Below are 13,161 nucleotides of genomic sequence, written 5' to 3' on the forward strand. Positions count from 1 at the left end.
TGGGGAGAGCGGGCTATAAACTGAATTTATAAATAAATAAATAAATAAATAAATAAATAAATAAATAAATATTGAAATGAATGGGCTTAGACTGGAGTAACTCTTCTTAGGATTGCACTGTTAGCTATTTAACCAGTGCAACAGAAAACGGAAGGCATCCTCCATTAGTGATACTCACAGTGTAAAAGAAGATACATGCCTGTATGCACAGAACTGTGTGATTTTTCTCCCTTTCTTTGATTGGAGACAATGGCATAACTTGGCCATCTGGACAACTGGCTGCCTATTATAGTTCTTTAAGTTCAGAGTCAATTGATCATCTTCATATTTATGTCTCAAAAGTGGAAGAGAAGAAGGCAGCCCATGAGAAAAAAAATATTCCTGAAACTAAAAAGAAAGGTAGGCTGTTCGTAACGTTTTGCTAGAGATTTATCGGTGGGGTTTATGTAATGAATACTTGCTATGGGGGCAGCTTCATAGGGAGATTCTAATGGGCAACTGGTGACATGATGGCCACTTTAAATCTGATCACATGTAGGCAGCTCCATAAGGAAGCCATTTGTGTGGAATGGCTTTCCCTGCGCATTTTCAGGCTCTCACCATGCTTCCTAAAACCTATTTAAGGATAGTTTGTAATAATGTTGTAAGTATTGAAGATTTATGTATCATAAGGTAGAAGACTAACTATTGGTTAAATTATAAGCAGAGGTAAACTCACAGTGAATCAGATTGAGCTCCAGCTAGAACACATCTTCCTGGTTACTCTGGTGGTCATGATGGGCAAAGTAGAAATACTTCTCCACTACCACTGTGCCTGCACAAATCTGTATAGATGACTTGTTCCAGCCAGTCACAGGGCTTTTCCACCCATCCCTGATAATGTAAACCCAGACCAATCAAAAGCTTGCTGTGACTTGGTAGTCTTTTCATGCTAATGTTAGCCAGAAGTTAGACACCACAAATCTGGCAGGTCAGTATCACAGTGTAATTGCTTGGATGAGCTGAAGTTACTGCCTTATGAGAACTGGACAAATTGCTTGGGGCAGTGCATGCTACCCAGAATTGCCAGCTGCCTGGAGAGGGGGGAAAAAACGTATCCCTTTAATAGAGGCTTAATAGGATGTAGGATGTAATTTACCAGGTGATGCTATTTATTTCCATGCCAGGACAAGATTAAGTTGCCTATTTCTGCACAGTAGAGCTGTATTTAAGGGATAGGAAATGTCCTAATGCTACCACCACAATACCTCACCATCATCCATTTCCTACTGTTGCTTACAACATCTAGCCCCATAAAATCTAGGTGTAGAAAAAAAATCCTTTCTGAACCCAAACTATTTAAACAACTATCAGTCAGAGACAAATGGCTACTTTCTGCCTGAGTATGTGGTGGCAGTTCAACTTCCGGTTTTCTTGGATGGGATTGCTTATGTTAACCCATTTCAGTCTGGCTTTAGGTTTGCCTTTGAAATGAAAACTGTCTTAGGCATTTTGATGGACAATATTTTCCAGGGAAGAGATGGGGGGTGGGAAATACACCCTGATTATTTGTTCTATTTGATATTCTTCTTCTTAAATACCTTATGGGATATTGGTCATAAGGTGCCCTGTAGCCCCTATGAGTATTGCGGGATATAATTTTAATAAACAAACACACTGCTATTCACAGGTAAGTGTTCCATGTAAAATAATCAACAGTTGCTGAAATCATGTGGTTGACTTGAATCTTTCCTAAGACCCAGCTGAGGCTTTTAAGGAGGCAAAAGATTTTGGCTTGGTGCTGGAAGAGGTATTGAACATACTTCCTTAACCACTCTCATTATGCCATTTGTGGTTGGATGCCTGCATATAAGCCAGACTGTGTGATTTTGTCACAAAGCCAATTAATCATCATCTTTACATTCGTATCTCATTAGTGGAGGAGGAAAATAAGGTAACCTATGAAAAGAGAACGATTCTCCATATTAGAAAGGACTGGAGAGGAAGGCCATTTGATAGGATTTCCTAGATTTTTGCTCTTGTGAACTATGTGGCTGGTTGCCATTTGAATCTTTCATAAAGCCCAGTTCACACATTTTCTGGGCCATTAATCCTGTTCTGGTGGTGGGAGAACAGGTGGTCATACTGTTTTTGCCTAACGCTTGCATGCACAAGAAGCCAAATTGCATGATTTTGTCCCTTGTTTTGAAGATGATAAATTGCACGAATTGGTCATCTGCCCAGTTGGCTATCTACAGTAATTCTTTAAGGTACGAAGCCAATCCATCATCTTTGTGTTCATGTCTTAGAAGCTGAAAAGGAAAAGAAGGTAACCCATGAGAAGAAAATCATTCCTGAAATTAAAAAGAAAGGTAGCCTGATGGAAGAACTTTGCTAGTTTTTTTACTGGGTTTGAATGTTTGCTGTGTGGCCAGGAGGGAGGGAGAAAAATTGAATAAATCAAATTAAATCAAATTAACTAAGTGGCTGCATGAAGCCTAATTTAGAGACTGAGTCACATGGAAGCCAGTTGTGTGTGATGGTTCATCATGGGCTACTTCCAGTTCTCCCCTTGCTTCCAAAATGTTGTATAGGCTGTCTTCTTGAGGCTGAGTAGCCTGGGAAGATGGTCAAAATATTAGCCCCCTCTTGGCAGTCCTGTAGGAATAAAGGCACTGAAAGACAAATAAGAGAACATGTGTGGTGCTTACCTATAAGCCAAGATGGAACTCTTCAGACTCTAGAAGCTGTATGAGACATCTAGTTTTCCAAGTTAACTGAACCATAACCTGCACAATAGCTGTTAATAACAATGCCCTAGCATAATTTAACAATCTGAGGCTTGTAACTTTATTCTTGGGTACACGGGCAAAAGATGACTTGCAATGGTGGGATAAGTATTGGGGCTTCATGTGGGTGAACTGCAAATTATAGAAGGCCCCAAAGACCTGTTTGCAAACCTTAGGGCAACCTTCCTCTTCCAGTGGGAGAGGAGCAGGTAGGCATAGTATCTGAATGCTTGTGTGACCAGAAGGCTAAATTGCATGATTTTTGTCACCTTTTTAAAAGGGCAACAATTTCTTGAATTGGGTTTGTGCCTAATGTAATTCTTCAAGACATAAATCCAGTGTATAATCTTTTTATTCATGTCTCAGAAGTGGAAGAGGAACAGAAGGTAACCCGTGATAAGAGAATTATTCCTGACATTAAAAAGAAAGGTAGGCTATTTGAAGGTTTTTCAAAAATTTTACTGAGCAAAATTGCACAATGAATGTTTGTTGCTCAGACAGCTTTATAGAATGGTTTCAAAAGAGCAAACAGCCACATGATGAGCACTTTAAAGTATGTAGATTGCTCCATAAATGAGCTGTTTGCCTGTGGTAGCTTAAATTGTGGAACTTCGAATTCTCCCCTTGCTTCCAAAGTCTATGAAGGGATGGCACAGAATGGTATAGTAAGTAATGGGAGTTCATTGTAACATAAATTGCCATTCACAAATTGCTCTTTGTATGGAACCACCTCACAGGGCTGGACTGAAACCACACTCATTTCTTTCTTGAAACTTTTCTGAAGCCCAGTTCACGCCAAAATTTGTTCCAATGATGGATTAGACAATAATGGTCTCGTCAATCCCTTTTATAATGTAATAATGTGTGACAGATATCCAGTGATTTCTGATGGTCAAGTATATGGCTTTCTATCCCATTTTTATGAAGAAAAGATACTTAGGTCTCTGTTCAGTAAGCTGGCCAATGTAATTTCTTAAGATATGAAGTCAGTTAATAATCTTTGTATTCATATATTAGAGGAAAAGAAGGTAACCGATGAGAAGAAAGTCATTCCTGAAATCAAAAATAAAGGTAGGCTATTTAAAGGGTCTTTTATATTTTTATTGAGAGGACCCCTGAAGATAACAGCATGGTGTGGACTGAAATGGTTAAGGGACCACATTATGAAGATTTTAAATTTGATGACAAAAAGACTAATCTGCATGGAAGCCTTTTGCATCTAGTGGGTTACCATGGTCTACCAGTGGTCTGTGAGTATCCAAAAACTTGTATAAAGAATGGAATGTGATAGTGTAGTATGAATCTGTGATCCATACAATAAACTGTTGTGCATGATGGTTCCAAAGATTATCACACATTTCCTAAATTCAAGATCCTCTTTCACTGGAAGGGGGTGGGCACACTAACTACAACCAGTCTCCTACAGTATGATGAAGCCTCTATGTGCAGAAGGTCAAATTGTGAGAACTTGTTCCTTTTTGCAAAGCGGACATATTACTTACATTGAGATTCTGCCTGGTTGACTCCCTACTATAATTCCTTAAATTGCATAACCAGAATAATATCTTTGTATCTATGTCTCAAAAGTGGAAGAAGAAAAGACGGTAACCCATGAGAAGAAGATTGTTCCCGAGATTAAAAAGAAAGGTAGGCTATTGAAAAGTTTTGTAAAAAATGTATTGGAAGAATTTGGATTATAATACTTCCTGCATGGACAATTTCAAGGGATCAAGCAGCCACATGATGATTACTTTAAAATATATAGATTGCTCCATGGCCATTGTTGTAGCACATGTTCTAGAAATTTTCATGCCTCCTCTTCAAAAACCCACATAAAGGATGACAATGAAATGAGCATTAGATGTTCATGTAGCATTAGGTGTTCATCAATCACCTTTTATATGGAATAGTCATCAAAGGACTAGGTTGAATGTAGCAGTCATGTGGTTTTTGGTTTTGTTTTGTTTTTAGTCAATGGAATCAATTCAGACATTCATCCAGGCTAAAGATCCTGTTCTAATGGTGAAAGAGTTGGCAGCAATTCTCTCTTCATCCCCTGTCGTAATGTAATGTGTGACAGATGCCCATATATATCAAAGAGTAAACGTGATTTTGAACCCCATTTTTGAAGGAAATATTTGCATTAATTGTACTTTTCTATAAGCTGACCACTGTATTTTCATAAGATATAAAGCCAATTAAAACTTCCTTTTATTCATGTATTAGCTGAAAAGAAGGCAATCCATGAGAAGAAAGCCATTCCTGAAATTAAAAAGAAAGGTAGGCTATATAAAGGGGTTTTAAAAAAATGTTTTTACTGAGATGAATGTGTATGATGAATGCCTCTTCTTGACACAGCAGCATCATACTGTGGATTAAAATGACCAAGAAGTCACATGATGGTCCCAGTCACACATGCGAGATAATGTGCGGGGGAAATTGACCCACAGTTGCATGATCACACAGTTCTTTGAAGCTGCGGGCGTAGGCCGCCACTGCGCGATCAGATGCAATCGCGAGTGAGCTGGGGGTTTTTGCTGCTTGTTTTCGATTCGCTTAAACAGAGGATCAACAGAGGATCAAAGAATAGCATCTCCTCACTGAGGGCTTCCTATGGCAGTATGCAATGATGCGCATACTGAGAAGGGGGGAAAAACAACGGCATGGAGTCACAATGGCCTGATCAGCCATCCCGACGCCGTGAAAACATGCTGGAGCGATCACACAGGGGAAAGTCCATCTGTGGCCCATAGCAACCCATTTCATACTGGACTTTCCCCGGTATTTTTAAACTCCGCTTCTTTGGTGGAGCGAGATGGATTGCCGACGGGTACGGGACGCTTGCCAGATGTTCCCATGTGATTGCACGCTTAAAATCCACCCAGCATTTGTGCCTATCGCATGGCTAATTCTGTGTGTGATTGGGACCATTGTTGACTTTATATTTGATGAAAAAAACACTGGTCCACAAGGAAGCTTTTGGTTTATTATGTTGAATTCCATGTGCCTGTAATTCCAAAAATGTGCATAAATGCTGCCTTATAATGGTCAGTTAAGTTTTGGTGGTTCATGTATTAAAATGCTGTTCACAAGGACCATGCATTTCCTAAGCCAAAAATCCAGTTTCAGTAGAGGAGGAACACAACTACAACAACAACTGTTTTGCTTAAATGTGTGATAATTCCTCTGTGCCAAAAGGGGTAAACTGTGGGACTCCATCTTTTTTGAAGGGGCAGGATTACTTTGAATGGGCTTCTGCCCAACTGTGTGATTACTTTAATTCTTGAAGATGGAAAGTCTTGCATTCTGCTTTTTAAAAAATCCCATGCTTTACATTTTTAATTATTGTAATGATGAAAACTAGTCAATTGCTTTGTTTCTTTTGATGTATCTGTCTTTCCTGTGTACTCTTTTTTTCTGTTACGACCAGTGATGGGTAGAAATATATTTGAATACTGGTTTGTGTCTCAACAGTGGAAGTGGGGAAAAATGTAACCCATGAGAAGAAAATTATTCCTGAAACTAAAAAAAAAGGTAAGCTAGTTTGAAGGGATGCTTGCTGTGTGGACTGCTTCATAGGTTGGGACTGAAAGCCACAATCATAAGACTCATTTGTCATTTGGATCTTTTTTAAGGCCCCGCAAACAATTCTGTTTTGGTAAGAGATAGAGCATACCTAAGCAGGGCTACTTAGAATCCTACTGAAGTCTACTCAATGAGGCTTACTCCCAGGAAAGTGTTCTTAGAATTTCACTGAGAGAGAACTAGAAGTGATATTCCCTTCAACTCCTTTAACAGTATAATGTGTGGCAGATTTCCATATGTGAGAAAATGCATGATCTTTTTTTAGAGGAAAAATTGCATGGATTGCGTTACTGATCAGTCAGTGCCTGTTGTAATACCTAACAATAAGAAGCCAATTAACCATCTTTGTATTTAAGTTTCAAAAGTGGAAGAGGAAAAGAAAGTAGCCCATGAGAAGAAAATTGTTCCTGAAATTAAAAAAGAAGGTAGGTTTAAAAATAAAGGGGGGTTAAAAATAAATTATTTTAAAAACTTGAATCATGAATGCTTGCTGTGTAGACAGCTTCAAGAGGCGGGACCCAAGTGACCAATCAGCCACATAATGACTTTAAATATGATCACATGCAGCTAGAAGCCATTGCATGTATTGTTTTAGCTTGTGAAAATGCCAGTCCTCAGTAATTCTGAAAACCTTTCTAAGAGATCTACAATAGTGTGATGAGTAGTGAGGGATGATGTAGCATAATCTGCTATTCACAAACTGCTGTCCCCGTGGAAAAATCAACACATGGCTAGAATCAAATCAACAATCATGTTGCTGTTTCCTACTTGAATGTACCCTAAGATCATAATTTAATGTATTCTAGAAAGACAAACTGTTTGGCTGCATCTGTCTTTGCATACATTGAGTCTTTGCTAAATCATCTATTTGCATAGACCATCAAATTCACAAGTAATGAAAACTGCATGGAGAAGGTATAGGGCAACAATGCTGCTATGAGAGCACTGGAACCGATCCATTGATGTGTAATCCAAGGCATTCATACTTGTTGAGGACATTATAGATTCCACTAAAGGCAGCTGACCATTAAACTGTTTCTAACTAAGATGTAACCCTTGCAGTCTCTTGGGAAATATTAAAAAGTCCAAAAGTCAGAGCACCTTCATTGAAAAACCTTTTCTGTCTTTGATTCCTGAAGTAAGTTAAATGGTCTGTTTTAAGTAAACCTATTTTGCTCATTAGTCTTCTTTTGAGATCTCCTCTCATATTGGAATAAAAAGAATTTCCAGTTACCCCTCCACTAGTTAGCCTGCCAGTTATCCCTCTAACTCTGAACTTTTTTCAGTGCCTTGCTTACAGATTACACCCTTGTACCATTTATGAATCTGGAATCCTGAATTAATAAATAGCATCTGTTTGAAGCTGCCCTGAAAAGTATGCGGATGGGAGTGATCTCAGCTCAACATACTTTTACTTAGTTCAGAACAAGACAAAGAGCCGGCTCACAGACCGGTGTATATAACCCAGGAAACACCCCTACACCCCACACCCGTGATTGGCTATTTACAGTGTCCGAGAGATCCATAGGCTCTCGGTCGGGATCCGAGCCCTCGTATTGGTGCGGGCTAGGATCCGCTTGACCCTTTGTTCTCATTCCCGAAGCTCTGCTACTTCACCTGACCGCGTGGCGACCAGGTCACCTCTGCGGTCGGGGATGAATGCATTACACCCCTCCCCCCTTGGTCCAAAAGACACTCACACACAAAGTCCTGCAAATAGGTGGGTGCTTTATGGGGTCGGGTTGAGCGGCGAAGAGCTGGGACCGGGGTCGATGGTGCCACTGCTGCACACGATGGTGCCGCTGCTGCACACGATTGAGAGTTCGTCAACATTGGCAGCTGTGGTGCTGGTAGTCCTGCTACCCGGAACTCAGCCAGGCTGTCAGCTGGGGAACCAGGAGACCCCTCCTCATGTCCATCAAGGGCATCCCGTGGCTGAGGTGAGGTGGTCACTTCCAGGACCTCTAGAATGTCTCCGTCCTCTGGGTCGTAGAGCAAAACTCGCTGCCTCAGCTGGTCGATGTAACAGTGTAGTATCTGGCCGTCCTGGGTAAAAACCTCATACGATCGGGGGGCCCGGACTCTCACCATCCTGGCTGGGATCCAAGGCGGGCCCCGTGCAGTTTCGGGCATAGACCGGGTCCTCGGGGGAAAACCCTCTGGCTGCCTCAGGTGACTCCGTGGCCGGTTCCTCTTCCGGTGCTCGATTGGGATGGAGGCGGTCCAGTCGGGTCGTCAGGCGCCGTCCTAACAGGAGCTCCGCTGGGCTGCATCCTGTCGTGGTGTGGGGTGTCGTTCTCTGGCCAAAGAGGAATGCAGTCAGCTTGTAGTCCCAGTCCTTGCTGTCCAAGCGGCGGAGTGCATCCTTGGTTGTCCGAACCATGCATTCGGCTTGGCTGTTGGTCGCTGGGTGGAACAGGGCCGATCTGACGTGGCGAATTCCGTAGTAATGGGTGAAGTCCTGGAATTCACCAGAGGTGAAGGTCGTGCCATTGTCGGTGACCAGGGTGTTGGGAATACCCTGGGCACTGAAGATGTGCCACATGGTCCGGATGGTGGCTCTCGAGGAAGTGGACGGTACCGGAATGTCCTTGAGCCATTTGCTGTATGCGTCCATGAGTATAAAAAATAGTTGACCCTGGAATGGCCCCGTGAAGTCCAAATGTAGCCAAGACCAGGGCTTGTCCAATGACTCCCAGGCTCTAGCGGGAGCCTGGGGAGGCTCAGGCCGGGATTCTTGGCAGAGCTGACACCTCTTGACCCGGTCCTCAATGTCCCGATCCAGGCCTGGCCACCAGATGTAACTTCTGGTCAGGGCCTTCATCTGGACCACCCCTGGGTGCATCTCGTGGAGCACCGTGAGGACTCAGTCCCTTAAGGGGGTTGGGCCGCCCCACATCAAGCATCCTGTGTGGGCTGACAGCTCGTCCCTGCGGGATGCAAAGCCCTCCTATTGGTGCGGGCTAGGATCCACTTGACGCTTTGTTCTCATTCCCGAAGCTCTGCTACTTCACCTGACCGCGTGACGACCAGGTCGCCTCCGCGGTTGGGGATGAATACATTACATGTCCTTTCAAGTGCTGTGGCTGGAGAATCTAAATCTGCCCAACCCCAAATAAAGGGGTGGGATCAGATTTTGGGAACAAAATGGACACAAGAGCACAACCATGGGCAGAGCTGACCCGAGGTTTTTTTGGACCCTAGGCAGGGCTACCTTCTGGTGCCCCCCGCGCCTCCCCGCATGTCCCCAATTATGGGGTTGACAACCTTCCTTAACTCCAACTTCTCTCCCCGCCCCCCCAGCTGGCCTCCCCGCTGCCCGGACTCACCTTCTGTTGCCATCCTCTGGAGCGCGGTAGCTGGCCTCTCTGGCTCTGGTGCCTAGAAAGAGAGCCGTGGCCGCCCCGAGCATGGCGGTAGCCCGTGCACCAGCCCCAACAGCCCGAAACCTCCCAGGGCCCCTGCTTGCCTATGTGGCTCTCCCTCTGGCCCACCTCAGCTGCGCCTCGCTGGGCAGTGCTCCAACCTCACCAGGCCAGCCGCTTTCTCTTTTTTTGCAGCCGGGGGGGCGGCGGGAAGAGGAAGAAGGGCAGGGGGATTTCATCACAGCGAGACAGAGGAAGGAAGCGAGCATCCCCGCCCAACCCCCCAGTTGACGATGCCGCACTCCAGGGCAATTTTCAGCGAATCTGGACAATCTAGCTTGCTCCCACAAACCCTCCTCAGCGTGGTTCCTGAATTTCAGGGTGGCTTTACCTCCAAGGAAAGGAGAGGTCTGTGTCGGGAGGCAGGGTGTGCATTTGCCTGCGCCTCCCAGTCCCACTGATGTCGGGGAAAGGGGCGATATATGTGCTCTTAAGCAAGAAATCTGCTTGGATTCAAGCTTTCCCTTGGCTTCTCTTCGCTGCTTAGTAAAAAGTCTGCCCGAGAAAAGAAGCAGACAGGTGGCCACGTGTGTAGTCGTCCTCTCCACCAGCTGTAATCCGATACTGGCTGCCATCCTAAATCAACGCATTTGTGAGTCGTCCTAGTTAGGATCGGGCTGCAGGGCGAAAGCATGTGCTAAGCTGCTGCTTCTCTGATGTGTAGAAAGTAAAGCATTCCCATTTCCCTGTTTTGCTGATCGTGCCAGTGGGGATTTCTGAGTGAGGGGGGGCATGTTTCCGGATACAATCGTTCTTTCTGCTTCTCCTCAGAGTCCTCATGCTTATTAGGAACGTTTCTGAAACAATCTAGAAACATGACTGTTCTGAAGTAGCCAGCACTGCCATTGCCGCCGCCCCACCTTCTCCTCCTTCCTCGATCCCTCCTCTCGCCTCACCACCTCAGGAGCAGGGCCTGGGTGGGGAGGCAGGGCCGGAGCGCAGCCCCAGCTGAGAGCAACCCGCCAATCGCTGGGCAGGCTGCTTCCCGGGGGGGGATTTGCGTGATAAAGTGGGGAGGAGCGAGGAAAGGCGCAACCCGCCTTCGTTGGCCCCTTTCGTGCCCCACACACCACGCGGCTGGGAGCGGCAATGGCGCACGGGCTTTTGGTCGGGGAAGGTGCAGTTCGGAGCCCCATCCAGGGCCAGCTGCCCCATCCAGGGCCCGGCGCTCTAGGCGAATGCCTATTTCGCCTAGTGGGTGTGCCGGCCCTGACCATGGGGGCTGAATGCTCTCATACCTGCTGTTTACTTCCCTGAGAATCCTACCTTCAGCTCTTTTCTTCTAGCTGAGCTCACAGTCATCATTAGAGCTGAGGAGAAAAAAGCCTGAGGGTACAGAGTACGGAGACATGGATGCAAGAGGGAGCTCCTAAAAGTGGCCAAAACATCATTTATTTCTCAGATGGGTTCCCAAACCAATAAATGACAAGGCATTACAGTTCTGATTATGAAGTGATCTGTTTATGAGTTGTTGAGCATCTGACAATTACAGTGATGCCTCCCTAATATTTTTCCTAATATTTCTCCATTCAAGCATGCTATCTATTAACAACTAATAGAGGCCTAAGTTAAGATTGTTATAATTACCCACTGATATCTTTATCTAGGTTATGAGGTAGTTTCTGTGTTCTCTCTCCCTCTCCTATCTGCTTTTCTTCCTCAAACCCAGCTATACATACTTATACTGAACTCATACATGCAGGGCTGAAGCATTATTTTACTGGTTCCTGTACAAACTTGTAACTCCCTCCATACCCACGCCACAATCCCATTTGTACAGTCTCGGGAACCATTTTTTTTTTAAGTTTGTTTTAATTCTGAAATCATTGTTGTATATTCTACATTTCTGAAATATGTCTGCCTTTGACACTTTTGTTTAATAATTACACTCAGCCTGAGAGTGCGACAAGTTTCTTAACTCTTTTGTAACTTTTTGAACATAAAAAAGGGATTATATTCTCAATGTCTTGATTTATTTTATTATTTTTTTTACTCTAATGGGTTGACATGGCTGGTGCACATTATGCCAATAAACTTTGAAGCTTTTTTTTTTGGCCTTCCCTTTTCATTGAAAAAATCATTAATTAGCCTTCTAAAGTCAATTTCTCCTGCAAGTTCACACTCACTGGACAAGAAAACTCTGTATCTTAACCATTCTTGGCCCATTATATAATGCCTGCAATTTTGATGAGTACCAGCTTGCTGAAACTTCATTCAGGTTCTGACACCGCCCCTTACAGTGTGGGGGAAAACTCACAGGGCTATGCACACTTCACTGAAAACTGCAGTTGTTTCTTGCAAACCTCATTTAATACTACCAGTGGGAGGTAGTTCTCCCCAAAAGTAGACTTGAAGTTTTTTTTAGGTGCCACATTTCTCAAGGAAAATGTTGGGATTGTTTTCAAGAATGCATTTAGAAGCTTCTTCCAGTTCCCCAAGGACTAGGGTTCTTCTGCATAGTATAGTGGCTAGGAGCAGTGTAGTCTAATCTGGAGAACTGAGTTTGATTCTCCCCACTCCTCCACATGAAGCCTGCCGGGTGACCTTTCAGCCAGCCACGGTTCTTTCAGAACTGTCTCAGCCCTACCTACTGACAAGATGCCTGTTGTGGGGAGAGGAAGGGAAGGCGATCATAAACCACTTTGAGACTCCTTAAGGTAGAGAAAAGTGGGGTATAAAACCAACTCTTTTTCATTTTCTTTGCTTGTGTGTCCCCATTGCTTAAGGGTGTTTTTTTTTTCCTTTTCCACATGTGTTTTGCTCTCTCTAGTGGTCAATTTAATATTGCATTGCTGTATGTCCATCATAAAAACCAACACATTTAAACTGTAATTTTTTTATGCAGGACATACAGAGATGTACTATTGAATCGACCACTAGAGAGAGCAAAACACATGTGGAACAGAAACACCCCTCCCCCCCAGCAATAGGAACACATAAATGAAGAAAATGAGAATGCGGAAGAGCCCCTAGTGTCACATATTTTAGTTTCTATAAATACCCTCAGGCGTGATCTGTAGTTTATCCACAGTTTTTTCCTCATGCAATGGACCCCAGTAAAGTGTACCCTTTCCCCCTTGTGAGCCCTGTACACATACAAGGGAATTTCCCTCTTCTTCCACAACTGAAAGTGTTGCTTTCTCTGTAAACATCTTGGGCTCTTGCTGGGGTAGTCTGTTTATCCTAGACCTTCTGAAGGATGAAACACAGGGCTCTTTGTGTAGCAGGAACTCCTTTGCATATTAGGCGACACACCCCTAATGTAGCCAATCCTCCAAGAGCTTACAGTAGCTCCTGCAAAAAGAGCTCTGTAAGCTCTTGGAGGATTGGCTACATTAAGGGTGTGTCGCCTAATATGCATTCCTTACCAGATGTGACTTTAT

The 13,161-nt window shown here is 43.9% G+C and overlaps 2 protein-coding genes across 2 annotated transcripts in view; both read left to right on the forward strand.

Moving 5' to 3' along the window:
- The window catches only part of TRDN (triadin), a 191,773-nt gene extending 191,348 nt beyond the window's left edge, over positions 1-425 (forward strand). Inside the window, exon 22 of the mRNA XM_015407343.1 lies at positions 343-425. Coding sequence (XP_015262829.1) covers positions 343-425 — 83 coding nt within the window. The remainder of the gene's footprint in view (positions 1-342) is intronic.
- An 84-nt stretch (positions 426-509) lies between these two features.
- The window catches only part of LOC107107107 (triadin-like), a 181,568-nt gene continuing 168,916 nt past the window's right edge, over positions 510-13,161 (forward strand). Inside the window, exons 1-8 of the mRNA XM_015407344.1 lie at positions 510-534; positions 2,292-2,351; positions 3,135-3,197; positions 3,786-3,839; positions 4,356-4,415; positions 4,995-5,048; positions 6,243-6,302; positions 6,710-6,778. Coding sequence (XP_015262830.1) covers positions 510-534; positions 2,292-2,351; positions 3,135-3,197; positions 3,786-3,839; positions 4,356-4,415; positions 4,995-5,048; positions 6,243-6,302; positions 6,710-6,778 — 445 coding nt within the window. The remainder of the gene's footprint in view (positions 535-2,291; positions 2,352-3,134; positions 3,198-3,785; positions 3,840-4,355; positions 4,416-4,994; positions 5,049-6,242; positions 6,303-6,709; positions 6,779-13,161) is intronic.

This window comes from Gekko japonicus, unplaced genomic scaffold (genome assembly GCF_001447785.1).
Source record: "Gekko japonicus isolate JY-2015 unplaced genomic scaffold, Gekko_japonicus_V1.1 scaffold252, whole genome shotgun sequence".
Lineage (NCBI taxonomy): Eukaryota > Metazoa > Chordata > Lepidosauria > Squamata > Gekkonidae > Gekko > Gekko japonicus.